At 40.6% G+C, this 13721-nt stretch overlaps 1 protein-coding gene across 1 annotated transcript in view; it reads left to right on the top strand.

Annotated features, from left to right (window-relative positions):
• Nucleotides 1-13721, top strand: part of TPMT (thiopurine S-methyltransferase) — a 23178-nt gene continuing 9457 nt past the window's right edge. The window contains exons 1-5 of the mRNA XM_011967577.1: nt 1-109; nt 6084-6267; nt 7341-7433; nt 11361-11493; nt 13441-13493. Of these exons, the coding sequence (XP_011822967.1) occupies nt 6128-6267; nt 7341-7433; nt 11361-11493; nt 13441-13493 (419 nt within the window). The 5' untranslated portion in view covers nt 1-109; nt 6084-6127. The remainder of the gene's footprint in view (nt 110-6083; nt 6268-7340; nt 7434-11360; nt 11494-13440; nt 13494-13721) is intronic.

A 13721-nucleotide genomic window follows, 5' to 3' on the forward strand; every position in this document is an offset into this window, starting at 1 on the left:
GGGCGGAGGCGGGGCGCAGAGAGGTGGCGGAGGCTGGCGCGGACCTGGACTGGCTCCTGAGGACGTCGGCGGTGGCGGAGGCAAAGGCTGGCAACGCGCTGTAAGCGAGGTAGGCTCCCTAGGGGGCGGAGGGTGCGGGTGAGAAACGGAACGATTTGCTAGGAGTGTATGCGCTTGTGCTAGGGCTCCCAGGAATTCTTACAAGCGTAGACAACCCAGCAATCAGGCCTGTGAAGTGGGGTTCAGGGCTGAAGTGGAAACTGGGAAGAACGAGATTGGACAATAAATGACCTGAATCCAAGGTCCAATATTTAAAGTGTGTCCAAAGCATTGGTGTGTTTTAATTTTTTTTTTTTTCTTTTTTCTTTTACAGACAGGGTCTCCCTCTGTCGCCCAGGCTAGTGTGCAGTTGGACAATCATAGCTCACTGTAACCTGAAACTCCTGGGCTCAATTGATCCTCCCGCCCCAGCCTCCTCAGTAACTGGGACTACAGGCTCGCTGCACCACGCTTGGCTAATTTTTCAAATTTTTTTTTTATGGAATCGGACTCTTGGTTTTTGCCCCAGCCTGGTGTATTAATGATTTTTAGAAAAAGAGAAATACTGCCAAATAGTGAGTGATTCCCTGGAGATGTGGGAAACTGGGGTGCTGTAAACATTCTGTCTTGTTCTGTGGTGGGTTACACAGGTGTATGCATATGTAAAAAATTCACCGAGTCATACTCTTTTAAGATTTGTGCACCTTAGGGAAGTTTCTCTTCAATTTTATGAAATTTAAAAACAAAACTATAGCAGATGCTTTTGAAAAGGTGAGAATGGAGACTAGAACAACTTGAGGACTTGTATGACCAAAGGAGCACATCTACACTTACTGTTTGTGGGCACGAATTATTGTGAAATTTCCCTTCCTTAATTCTTGTAATGTGCACTTTTTTTTATTATAGCAATAAACTTTATTTCTCTAGAAATGGTGTGTACAAGTGGAGTCCATGCTGAGAAATTGTTAGAACAGCTAAGACGTTGAGCCCAGGAGTTTGAGACCAGCCTGAATAACATAGCAAGACCCTGTCTCTACAAAATATTTAAAAATTAGCCAGGCATGGTGGTACACCCTTGTAGTCCCAGGTACTCAGGAGGTTGAAGTGGGAGGATTCCTTGAGCCCCAGTGTTGGAGATGGAAGTGTCATTATACCACTGCACTCCAGCCTGGGGGATAGAGGGAAACCCTGTCTCAAAAACAAACAGCTAAGACGTGATTAAATTATGTGCATGATTTTGTTAGACAGTTCAAGTTTGTGTGAAAGCAATAGAGTTGTGCTACTCCAGCTGCTGTGGCACTATGATAAAGATTATGCTCCTCTTATAAGTAGAGAACTGCTTTATGAAGCCTTGAATTTAGGTTCCAGAGTTTCTGAATGAAAATGAAGATGAGAAAACTGTAACATTATTTTGCTTTTCTATACCCAATATAAATCAGAAATTTTCCACTGACTTCTCAGCAAACTCTGAGAGTCATCTCCTGATACCACCAGGGTCTTGCAGAAGCCATTTGTCAACAAGTCTTTGATAAGAAGTGAATTCATGTTCCCAAGTAATGAGAGAAATGCCTCCTCCCTATATCCTAACCATACTGAGGCCAAATTTGGCAACAAAAGGGGAAATTTTCCTGAAATACATGCTTTTATGCAATGTTTGCTATTTCACAGATTAATCATTAAATTAGACCCACCAATAATGGCATGCTAGTATAATCCAAACTAGTTTCACTGATAATTTAAAGGGAATGTTGGAATGATGGTGTTATATTGTCCTTAATATTGCAAAGTTGACATTGAAAGAACAGGCATTTTCCTCATACATTCAGATGGATCTGCAGTTATGGTCTGTCAGCTAAAGAATGAGAAGTTCTTAATTTAGAAAGGAGATCTTTTTCTCATGAATGGTTTCAGACTGTAGAGTGGCCATTCTCACAGGCTGAAAAGTGTAACCTCAGGCCAGAAGCCAGAAACTGACACTTCCAGGGAGGGGCAAAGGGAACAGGAATTTATGCTGAGGAAGGTGGCCAAATATACATATTCAGTAAGCTGTAGGATGACTCATGAATATTTATGAAAGAAGGAAAGGTACCCATGTGTAATTGAGCTTCATGGGTACCATGCGCAAAAAATGGCAGTGTTACCATGATCACAGGATGGATGGAGTTTTTGGCCCTCTTACATCAAAAGGTGAAGCAGAGGACAGAAAAACCCTTACTGTGCATTCTCAGTAGACTGGCCAGAACCATTCTGTGGTCTGTGATTTCTTATCAGGCACAAAAGGAGGGGCAGCATCAGGGGGTTGGTTGATATCAATAGTAGAATCTTCTGAAAGGGCTGGTTTCCCTTAAGCCCTTAGGAAACAAAGCCTAACTGTGGTTAGCAGGAGAGGAGATATAGAGTTGTATCTGACATTCTATCTACTCTTGGCCCAGAACTCAGTTTTCAAGGTTACTCTGGGGGTCCCGTTAGCCAAGAAAGTGTGTGGTGAGCCGAGACCGCACTGCTGCACTCCAGCCTGGGCAACGAGAGTGAAACTCCATCTCAAAAAAAAAAAAAAAAAAAGAAAGGAAAGGGAAGAAACTGTGCCTTCAGCCAGTTGAGAGGCTTTGAATTTTATTGTTAGTTTACATTGTACATGTCTTTTATCAGTTTCCTTAGTGTGCATTTCCCATGCAAAAAAAGAAGCTGCAGAAAATTACTTGAAAATACAAATGTGTGGAGTAGAGATAGGATATTAAACTATGGTTCAATATCTACTTTAGTCTGTTTTTGTTGCCTCCTGAAAGTAACAGGATTTTTTTTTTTTAAGACATAAAGTACTAGGATAGCCAGGACAGGAGAGACAAAATTAATAAAATTTTGGAAAGGCAAACGGACAAGTGGGAAAGGATTTTGCAACTTCAACGAAGCTGAATTCTAAACCAGCAATGAGGAAAGCCATTGAGCAGCCCAGTTTGCATTACAGAATCCCCAAATGCTCAGGATTAGCAGCACCAGGTACCTCCATGAAGTGTGAGAGTATGGTTGAAACAAGAAGGATTGCTTGAAATGCTGGTTCAGAATAGGCCAAATTCCCAGATCCCTTTCTCAACTTCTTGCAACCGAGTGTGTGCATCTCACCACACTTTGGGGGTTTATTCTCTGGAAAGGGTAAAACAAAGAGTGTCTAGACTGAGAAGATACAATACACAGTTGAGCATGGGAACATACAGAAAACATGAGGATTAATTGAGTACAGCAAACTGGATACTGGGACCCTCGCCTACTTTGCTTCTTCTTTTCTTATATGAGTATATAACAGTGGCTCCAACAACAGAATCCTTAAGACAGGAATTGGGAGATCCATCTATGGAAAGTCTGACTAGCACAAAGACATTAAAGACATTAGCCAGGCATGGGGTTGTGCACCTGCAGTCCCAGCTACTTTGGAGGCTGAGGCAGGAGGATCACTTGAGCCCAGAAGTTTGAGGCTGTATTGTGCCACTGCACTACAGCCTGGGTGACAGAGTGAGGCCCTACCTCTAAAAAATAAATAAATAAATACATCTAGGTTTCCAAATGAAATACCCTCACATCACCCTACAATATAAGCCCCATCCACATTCTTTGCCTTTATTCATTTTAATGCCTATTCTATTTTTTTTTTTTAAGACAAGGTCTTGATCTGTAGCCCAGGCTGGCGTGCAGTGGCACCATCATAGCTCACTGCAGCCTCGAACTCCTAGGCTCGAGCCATCCTCCTGCCTCAGCCTCCTGAGTAGCTAAGATTACAGGCATGCACTACCATGCCTGGCAAATTTTAAAACTGTTTTTGTAGAGATGGGAGTCTCACTATGTTGCCCAGGCTAGTCTGAAACTCCAGGCCTCAAGCCATCATCCTGCCTTGGTCGCCCAAAGCACCGGGTGATTGATAGCAAAAAAAAAAAAAAAAAAGAAGAAGAAGAAGTTTTAAAATTAAGAATTAAGGTAAATCTTTGAGAAAATAGTACGAAAAGATGAAGATACAGAAAAATAGAAAAAATGAGAAATTTACCGTACCATGTCAGAAGATTCTAGAGACAAATAATAGGGGTCCCAAAAGGAGAAATAAAAAAAGCAGAGGGAGGCCAGACTCAGTGGCCCACGCCTGGAATCCCAGCGCTTTGGGAAGCTGAGGCTGGTGAATTACATGAGGCCAGGAGTTCAAGACCAGCCTGGCCAACGTGGTGAAATCTCTTCTCTACTAAAAACACAAAAATTAGCTGGACCTGGTAGTGCACGCCTGTAATCCCAGCTACTCAGGAGGCTGAGGTGGGCGTGATTTTTCACTGTTTAGTGAAAACCTTTAGGGTGCCAACACCCTATGGCCCCCACACTTCTAACCAAGAATTTGATACCCAGCAGAGCTATACATCAAGGATGAGAAAGTCTAACCGAATGGAAAAACAATATTTTTCTTCCTTGCGCTTTTTCAGGAAGCTCTGGAGGTTGGGCTTCACAAATATAAGGGTGGTCACTAAAAAACAACACCAACAAAAAAGAGGAAGATATGAAATAAAGCTGGAGATTTAGACAAGAAGGAAATCTCCAGAATGATGATGAAGAGAGATCCCAAAAAGCTAGGAATAGAGAATAGTCAGGGCAGATTCCAGGAGAGAATTCTCCAAGATGATACTGATAGTATAGCTGATGACTGGAGAGACTGAGAGCGTATTGATAGGAAATTGGGACAATTGGCAGAATTTAGAGTTGAATTAGGAGTAAGTACGATCGTGCCTACGTGATGAAGCCTACATAAAAACCCAAGAGGATGGGGTTTGGAGAGCCTCCTAATAGCTGAACAGGTGAAGGTACCTGCAGCTAACCCATCTCTTCATCCGAATCCTCCGCAGTATCCTTTATAATAAATGTGCAAAGATAACTCAGTATTTCTCTGAGTTTTGTGAGTTGCTGTAGCAAATTAAGCAAACCCAAAGTGGAGGGTGTGGGAACCCCAACTTGAAGCCGATCAAGACCTGGACTTGCGACTGGTGTCTAAGTGAGGAGGGAAGTCGTAGGGATTGAATTCCCAACATACAGATCTGACACTATCTCCAGGTAGGTAATGTCAGAATTAAATCAGAAGATACCCAACTGGTGTCCAATATGTGGTGTGCTGGGGGAAGAACCCCCACATTTGGTCACAGAAATCTGGATGATTGGGGCGTGAGAGAGAGGAAACACTTGTATTAAGATATAATTCAGTTTATTTAACTATCTTTTGTAATGTGTATTAAGGGGTTTGCCTCTACCACCAGGCGCACTGAAAATAATTTTTTGTATCACTTTTTATTGGATGCTGAAATGGCTAAGTGCAGTGACTCGCACTTGTAATCCCAGGGCTTTGCGAGGCCAAGACAGAAGGATCCCTTGAGCCCAGGAGTTCTTTGTTGTCTGGACAACAAAATGAGAACCATCTCTCTAAAAAAATATATATATATATATATACACACACACACACACACACACACACACATATATATACACACACACAAAAGTTAGCCAGGTGTGGTGGTGTGTACCTGAAGTCCCAGCTACTTGGGAGGTTGAGGTTGGAGGATCGCTTGAACCCAGGAGGTTGAGGCTTTCAGTAAGCCAAGGTCTCCAGCCTGGGTAACAGAGCAAGACCCTATCTCTAAAAAAAAAGAAAGAAAGAAAGATTAGCCGGGCGTGATGATACACACCTGCAGTCCCGGGCGTGATGGTACACACCTACAGTCCCAGCTACTTGGGAGGCTGAGGCAGCAGAATTGCTTGAACCTGGGAGGCAGAGGTTGCAGTGAGCCAAGAACACACCAGTGTACCCCAGGCTGGGAGGCAGAGGTTGCAGTGAGCCAAGATCACACCACTGTACCCCAGGCTGGGAGACACAGCGAGACTCTGTCTCAAAAGTAAAAACAAAAATAAAAAAAGAAAGAAATATTTTTTTTAAAAGTCATACTGCTAAGAATAATAGGTTTTCATTTAGCTCATCAATAGAATTCCAATGACCTTAAATGACAACATTGCAAATATTTTCCACTTAGGCAGGGAAGACATATGCTTGTGAGACAAAGGTGTCTATGAAACTATGGATGGTTCAAGAACTTCACTTGACATCGAAGAGTACTCCGATACTGAGGTACAGAAAAACCAAGTACTAACTCTGGAAGAATGGCAAGACAAGTGGGTGAACGGCAAAACTGCTTTTCATCTGGAACAAGGACATCAGTAAGAAATATTGAGTATATAATAGAGAAATGTTCTATCAGAAACTGACTTTGAGATAGAAATAATCATATAAGTACACATTATTTGACTAATTTTTCAGATGCACATTTAATTCTTCACATTTTTGTGTCTCCTGAATCACAGTGCATCTATGGCATGATGTAGTTTAATTGGCAGTGTCTTTTCTTCCCACAGTGTGTAAATAATGGTGTGACTTACCAATGATGACATCTTAGATTTTTAAAATATGTTCTTTGATCCCTACAGCATCTGTGTATTAGTCATGAATATTTATACCTGCAACAGGTACTCAGGCAATGTTTATGCTTACAGTTCTTTATACTGAAAACCAGCAGTGTCTGACTTTGCTTTCCAATAGGATGTGTTCAGATACTGAAGAATTATCTCTACGGTGGGAGAAGAGAAGTTGCAAGAAATTAAAAAGTGAGCTAGGATGTTGTGCAATGTAGTAGTAGTCTTCATAGCAGAAATAAATCATGGGACCAGTGCTGAGTAAAGTGGTCGTTATAGACATTGCTTGTTCTGGGCAGCCACGCCCATCTCCCCAGGAGATGACATCATCATCATCATCATCCCAGAAACATTGGCTTATTTCTGTCGTGTGGATGACCTTAGAAGAGCCACATCTCCACAGAGGAAATTACAAGAAACTACAAGAGTTACACTTCTCAGGTTTACTTCTGAGACTTGACTCCACGTCTAGAGAACTTACCATGAAATGAATGTTGAAAAATCCATGGCTCCAGAGGCTCCATCACCCCCAAAATAGTATATATTTAGAGAATTAATAAAGAATTCTCAAAACATACCCAAGAAAAAAAAATTATTTTTAATTACTAATCAGGAGAGCCCTGGGTGTAAGTCAGATTTACCACTGACTGAGTGGGTGTCTGAGCAAGTTACCTGTTTCTTCATATGTAAGCTGGAGAGTATAATAATTAATAGCATCTGCTTATTAAGGTTGTTGGGAATGTTAAGTGAGATAATGAATGAAAAGTATTCACCTGTGATACAATTGTCCTGAAAACTTTTTTTTTTTTTTTCCTCCTCAGGCTGTTAAAGAAGCATTTAGATACTTTTCTCAAAGGCAAGAGTGGACTGAGGGTATTTTTTCCTCTTTGTGGAAAAGCGGTTGAGATGAAATGGTATGAGCAGATAAACATTAACAGAATTATCTTGTCTTAATGATGAATTCTTTGGGTGATTTAACAGAATGTGAGTTTAGAAACTCCATTTTCGGGAAATACACAGGAATTCCTTATGTTTCTGTTAGTGATGGGTATATAATTGGAAATAATATTCTCAAACAGTAAGAAACAACAGAAACAGGTATGAAGTCTTTCTGGATTGAGTTTCAAAATCAAAAAATCAGTTTGGAGCCAGTGTGGGGAGAAAAAACAGCCTTCCCTCTTACATTTCCTGGATCCGTGTATGTGGTTCAGTTTTTGTAGGTGGTTTAGGAATTTAGCTAAGTTAATTTTTAGATATTTGAAATGGTGGTGGACAGAGAAATTCAAAATGAATTACAGCGTTTTGGCAGGACAATGTTCATAGTCCACAGTTCAGTTCAACCTTCCCCTCCCACCAGGGAACACAGGAGTTTCTGTTATCGTGAACGGTTGTTATAAAACCTGTGATTAAGCAGGTATTTCTTGTGAGTAATTCTCTACAAAGAGAATTCACTTTCACAAGCCACTTTCACTGTGAGTTACCCTAAAGTCACCTTGACATCGTTCTCTATACAGAACTCTGTTTTAATGATAATATATAGATACAATCATACCTGCCAAGATATGCATTTATTTATAAGCTTGAATGTTGAGAACTTTGATCATTGAGCAGGAAAGAAAAAAGAATGTATGAAAAGGTTAGTAAATGTGCCAGGTGTGGTGGTTCCCGCCTGTAATCCCAGCACTGTGGGAGGCCAAGGCAGAAGGATCTCTTGAGCCTGGGAATTTGAGACCAGTCTGGGCAACATAGTGAGAAGCTGCCTCAAAAAATAAATTAAAACTAAAAGATTAATAAATGTAAAATATAATAACGTAAAAATGGTCTATTCTGAATATAAATATCGGTGACTAACAGAGTATGCGTGCATTTTTTGGGAGTTGATTTTCAAGTAGAGATGATAGAATTTTTGCAGCCAGCACACACTCAACTGTAGCTGAGAGCCTTTGTTAGAGGGCTGCTATGACTTTAAGATTCAAGTGTGATCTTCAATTCGTGTGAAATTGAGAATATGTAAACTATATTATTACACCTGTATTTTAACCAATTCATTGAGCCAGAAGAGATAGTTACTTTCAAAACTACCCTCAAAAAAATATTAACTCTATAAACAGATTGTCATGCAATGTCATCATAAATGGTAACAATGTAACAGGTTCTGAGGCAACGTTAGGAGAATGGTATGAAATAGCCAATTAAATGTGATTGTTGAATATTTGGGGTCTAAAGCCATTTTAAAAAATTACAAAAAATAATCAGAACTTGTCAGGTGTGATGGCTCACACTTTTAATCCCAGCACTTTGGGAGGCCAAGGTGGGCGGATCACTTGAGGTCAGGAGTTCAAGACCAGCCTGGCCAACATGGTGAAAACCCGTCTCTACTAAAAATACAAAAATTAGCCAAGCGTGGCGGCGCTTGCTTGTAATCCCAACTACCTGAGAAGCTGAAGCAGGTGAATTGCTTGAACCCAGGAGGCAGAGGTTGTAGTGAGCCCATGCACTCCAGCCTAGGTGACAGAATGAGACTCCATCTCCAAAACTATGTGTGTGTGTATATATGTAAATACAGTTTTATATATATATATTAGAACTGAGCTACTGTAATTACATGTAAGAAGTTATGGTAGTAGATGATTTTTCATTTATGTAACTGATCTATGTATTGAGGTCTATACAGACATCAGATGTGAATAGAAAAACTGATCATGAGCTAAGGCCAAAAAGCATTAAAACAAAATGTTTAAGATATTTAGGTTTTGGTTTTGAGTTTTTTGAGACAGTCCCACTCTGTCACCCAGGGTGGAGTGCAGTGGCATAATCATAGCTCACTGCAACCTTGAACTCCTGGGTTCAAGAGATTTTCCCTCCCAACATGCTGGGATAACAGGCATAAGCCACCGCACTTGGTCTTATTTTGTTTTTATTACAGGTTGTAGTAGGCTATGCTTCATTTTTCCATCTGTTGAATGAGAAATAAAAACACATGCAACCAATTTGAATAATATTTTTGTTTACATTTTATAACTTTAAAATGTATGGAGAATTTTAAAACTCCCTGTATGTTTACAAATATCCTAGGAAATATGAAAGATGAAAGACAATTTATTAATGTTTCATTTTACAACTCAACGGTTCATGCTCTGCCCACACTGAAAGTATGTACTCTTTTGTAGATAAAAGGTACAGTCAGTCCTGCTATACTTGTTTCAAAACTGAATTCTAACTCAGTTGATATATTAGGGAACAATTTGAACATGAAATACATTTCACATTTGCTTGTGTGTGATTTCATCTGTAAGAAGCCTTAGGTAAAAGCAGAAAACTGCACCCAGTTGAACTGAGCCACGTATGAATAGAAGGAATGCACAAACATCCCTCAGCTACCTCAGTAAGCATGAGGTCTTTTTCACAGTAAAGTCCCATATTGTAGTATTTATCTATGTCTCAACCATTTAACATGTGTAAAACTGTTGTTATTAGCTTCCTATTTTTGTTTTTCAATGTGGCACTGACAAAGATTTTAAATGCTGTGCCCTCACTTTCCCCACCAGCCTGGTGATTTTTATTGCGTGATTTAGCATAGTGCAGTGATTGTAGGAAGGCACATGTTGTATTATAGCAGAACTATGTTTTTATTTCACTTGACATAAAATCATAATTGTCCTAGGTATTTGTGCCAGCGGTACTGTTTTCTCTTGAGTCCAAGATCCTGAGACTGAATTCTGTTAATTATAAAACTTACCAGGACTGTAATCCCAGCACTTTGGGAGGCAGATCACTTGAGGTCAGGAGTTTGAGACCAGCCTGGCCAACATGGTGAAACCCCGTCTCTACTAAAAATACAAAAATTAGCCAGGTGTGGTGGGGCACACCTGTAATCCCAGCTACTCTGGAGGCTGAGGCAGGAGAATTGCTTGAACCCAGGAGGTGGAGGTTGCAGCAAGCTGATAAATTGTGCCACTATACTCCCGCCTGGCTGACAGAGTGAGATTCTGTCTCAAAAAAAAAAAAAGTTAGCTGGGCATGGTGGCAGGCACCTGTAATCCCAGCTACTCGGGAAGCTGAGGCAGGAGAATCACTTGAACCCGGAAGGTGGAGGTTGCAGTGAGCCAAGATTGCGTCATTGCACTCTATCCAGCCTGGGTGACAGCGTGAGACTCCGTCTCAAAAAATGAATAAATAAATAAATAAACAAACAGATAAAATTACCAGGAAAATGCTATTGTATATAATAAAATATACAAATTTTGGATAATGTTTATTTTAAGCAAATGGAAACTACAAGATTAGTATACAAATGAGTGCTAATGTTCTAGACCTGTTCACTTCCGTACAGTAGCTACTAGCCACATGTGGCTATTTAAATGTAAACTAAATAAAATTTAAAATTCAGTTCCTCAATCACGAGAAGCCAACGTGGTTAATGGCTATGTTATTGGACAGCACAGATACAGACATTTTCATCATTGCAGAAAATTTTAATGGGCAGTACTGATTTAGAGAAATTGAAAAGCATTTCCTCTAGTCAAATCAATTTATTAAATCAGTATTTTAAGTTACATATCTATAATCACATTCCAACTGTTCCATACATTAAAAAATAAGAGATATATATAATTTTCCAAATGTTTGTTGTTTCCTAAGGTCATATAAGTCGTTTTTCAGAATTTTTATAAGGTTTGAAAATAATATAGATCTGCTTTCCTGCATGTTCTTTGAAACCCTGTGAACCTGAATTCATATAAATTCCTTTAAATTAAAGAAAATATAAGCTTACTCCAATATAACCCTCTATTTAGTCATTTGAAAACATAATTTAAGTGTAAATGTATGATTTTATGCAGGTTTGCAAACCGGGGACACAGTGTAATTGGTGTGGAAATCAGTGAACTTGGGATACGAGAATTTTTTACAGAGCAGAATCTTTCTTACACAGAAGAACCAATCACCGAAATTCCTGGAGCCAAAGTATTTAAGGTTTGTTCTGGTTTGGGTAAATAATTGTATCCATATCCCCACAAAAGTTTTTCTCAGCATGAGTATTATGAGGATACCATATATGTGTCCAGTGGTTCCTATTTAGCACACGGATTCATCCTAGACATTATATAGTATCAGGAGCAAGAGCTTAAAAATGTAAGTGATAGCTACCTAAACAGATATAGACATGTATATAAAAGCTGAGGTCAAAGCCTTTCTGTACTTAAGTTTTTACGTTCGTTTTATTTTTATTAACATGCATTTTCTGAGAATCTATCATGTGCCAGACCCCGCCTAAGACATTGAAAAGGTAAAGATAACACCCCCCACCCACCCCAACCCTCCCCGCCAAAGAATCTCTTAGTTTCGGAGAGAAGAGAAACAGGGACAAAGCTATTTGTAATGCGTGGAGCTAAGTGTAAAGACATAGGGTATTAAGGAAAGAGATAGGAGTTACACTTGCCCAGCCTGGCAGTGCTTCCTGAAGCATGGTGACAGATAGAGCTGTAATCAGGCAGGGCCTGGGTCCATGGCCTTGGACACCTGGGGAAGATACTACTTCAGTCACCCAAGCGGCCTCATAGGAAGCAATTTGAAGGGAAGTAGCCTGCTGGCAGAGACCAGACAGGAGGCTGTGGCAGTGGTCCAGGAAAGACATCATGAATCCCTGAGCAAGGAGAGTGATGGGGCATAGAGAGTAGAAAGACCCTTCCTCCTCTACTTGTAAACCTGTGTGGGGACCTCATTTCAGAATAAAATCTAGCAGTCTTGTGCGCTGATACACCTTTCCTACACTGCCCTTCATCCCAGCTCCCAGGATCCTAAAGTCTATGTTATATTGCCCCCTCTTGGAGTGCGCCCCCAGACCACACCCTAGAATGTCACCCTTTCAAAAGTCACCACTTTTTTGTTTTGTTCTCTTGATTTTTGTTGTTGTTGTTTATTTCTTAGGATTATTGTGCTCCAAGGGTTCGTTTTTGAGACACGGTCTTACTCTGTCACACAGGCTGGAGTGCAGTGGCACAATCACAGCTCACTGCAGCCTTGACCTCCCAGGCTCAAGTGACCCTCCCATCTCAGCCTCCTAGGTAGCTGGAACTACAGGCGTGTGCTACCACACCCACCTAATTTTTTCTGTAGAGTTGGAGTTTTGCCATGTTGCCCAGGCTGGTCTCATACTCCTGGGCTCAAGCGATCTGCCTGCTTCAGCCTCCCAAAGTGCTGGAATTACAGGTGTAAGCTACCACACCTGGCCAAAAGTCACCTTTTGTTTGGTCTCCCTGATGCTCACAGGCAGGCCCCTGCTCTGCCTCATATGTTCACATAGTTCGCAGGCACAGAACCATAACAGAGCAGGCCGTTCTGGACTGTAATGTTTCTCTGTGCCCACGCTTCTCTGCTCTAGTCTGTCCTCACTGTGGTCAGAGACTGTGTCTAATTCAAATCTGTCTAGAACCCAGGATAGGTGTCTTGTCTACTAGGCGCTCAGCAAATAAATGCTCATTGGCTGAATGAATGAGCAAAAATGGAAGAATCAGCACAATTGCACATTTCCGGAATAACTTAAAATACCTGACTTTTCAGTACCACCCTGCCTGGTAACTGGTTGACCTGCAGATTTATCTTTAGCAGAGTAAAAATATCACTCTGCTCGAGGAAACATTGCTAGAATTTTATAGCAAGCTCTGAAGTGAATAACAGCCAACTGATCTTCAAGGTTGTCCTCTGTGATATGCCTCTGAGTTGGCCCAAAAGAACCTCACACAGGTTTTAAAAGAAAAAAAATAAGGTGCCAATAAAGTGCAGTAAAATTATTTACTTTAATTATGTTTTATTAACACATTCTTTCCCTAGAACTTTTGCTTTGCTTGGCCCTCTTTTCTTGACTATTCAAGTAAGTACTAAGTGAAAAAAAAAATTTTTGTTTTCATTATTTCATTACAGAGTTCTTCGGGGAACATTTCATTGTACTGTTGCAGCATTTTTGATTTTCCCAGGTAGGTTGAATACTACATCTGCACTTTAAAAAACTTGAATGCTTGCCAAGCAGTGCAGGCATGGGAGTGGAGGTCTCTTCATCACTCTCCTCCGCTTGTGTAACATCCACAAAGCATTTTTTTTGTTTGTTTTTGTTTTTGTTTTCTTGAGACGGAGTCTCGCTCTGTCGCCCAGGCTGGAGTGCAGTGGCCGGATCTCAGCTCACTGCAAGCTCCGCCTCCCGGGTT

The sequence above is a fragment of the Mandrillus leucophaeus genome, unplaced genomic scaffold (genome assembly GCF_000951045.1).
Source record: "Mandrillus leucophaeus isolate KB7577 unplaced genomic scaffold, Mleu.le_1.0 Scaffold800, whole genome shotgun sequence".
Lineage (NCBI taxonomy): Eukaryota > Metazoa > Chordata > Mammalia > Primates > Cercopithecidae > Mandrillus > Mandrillus leucophaeus.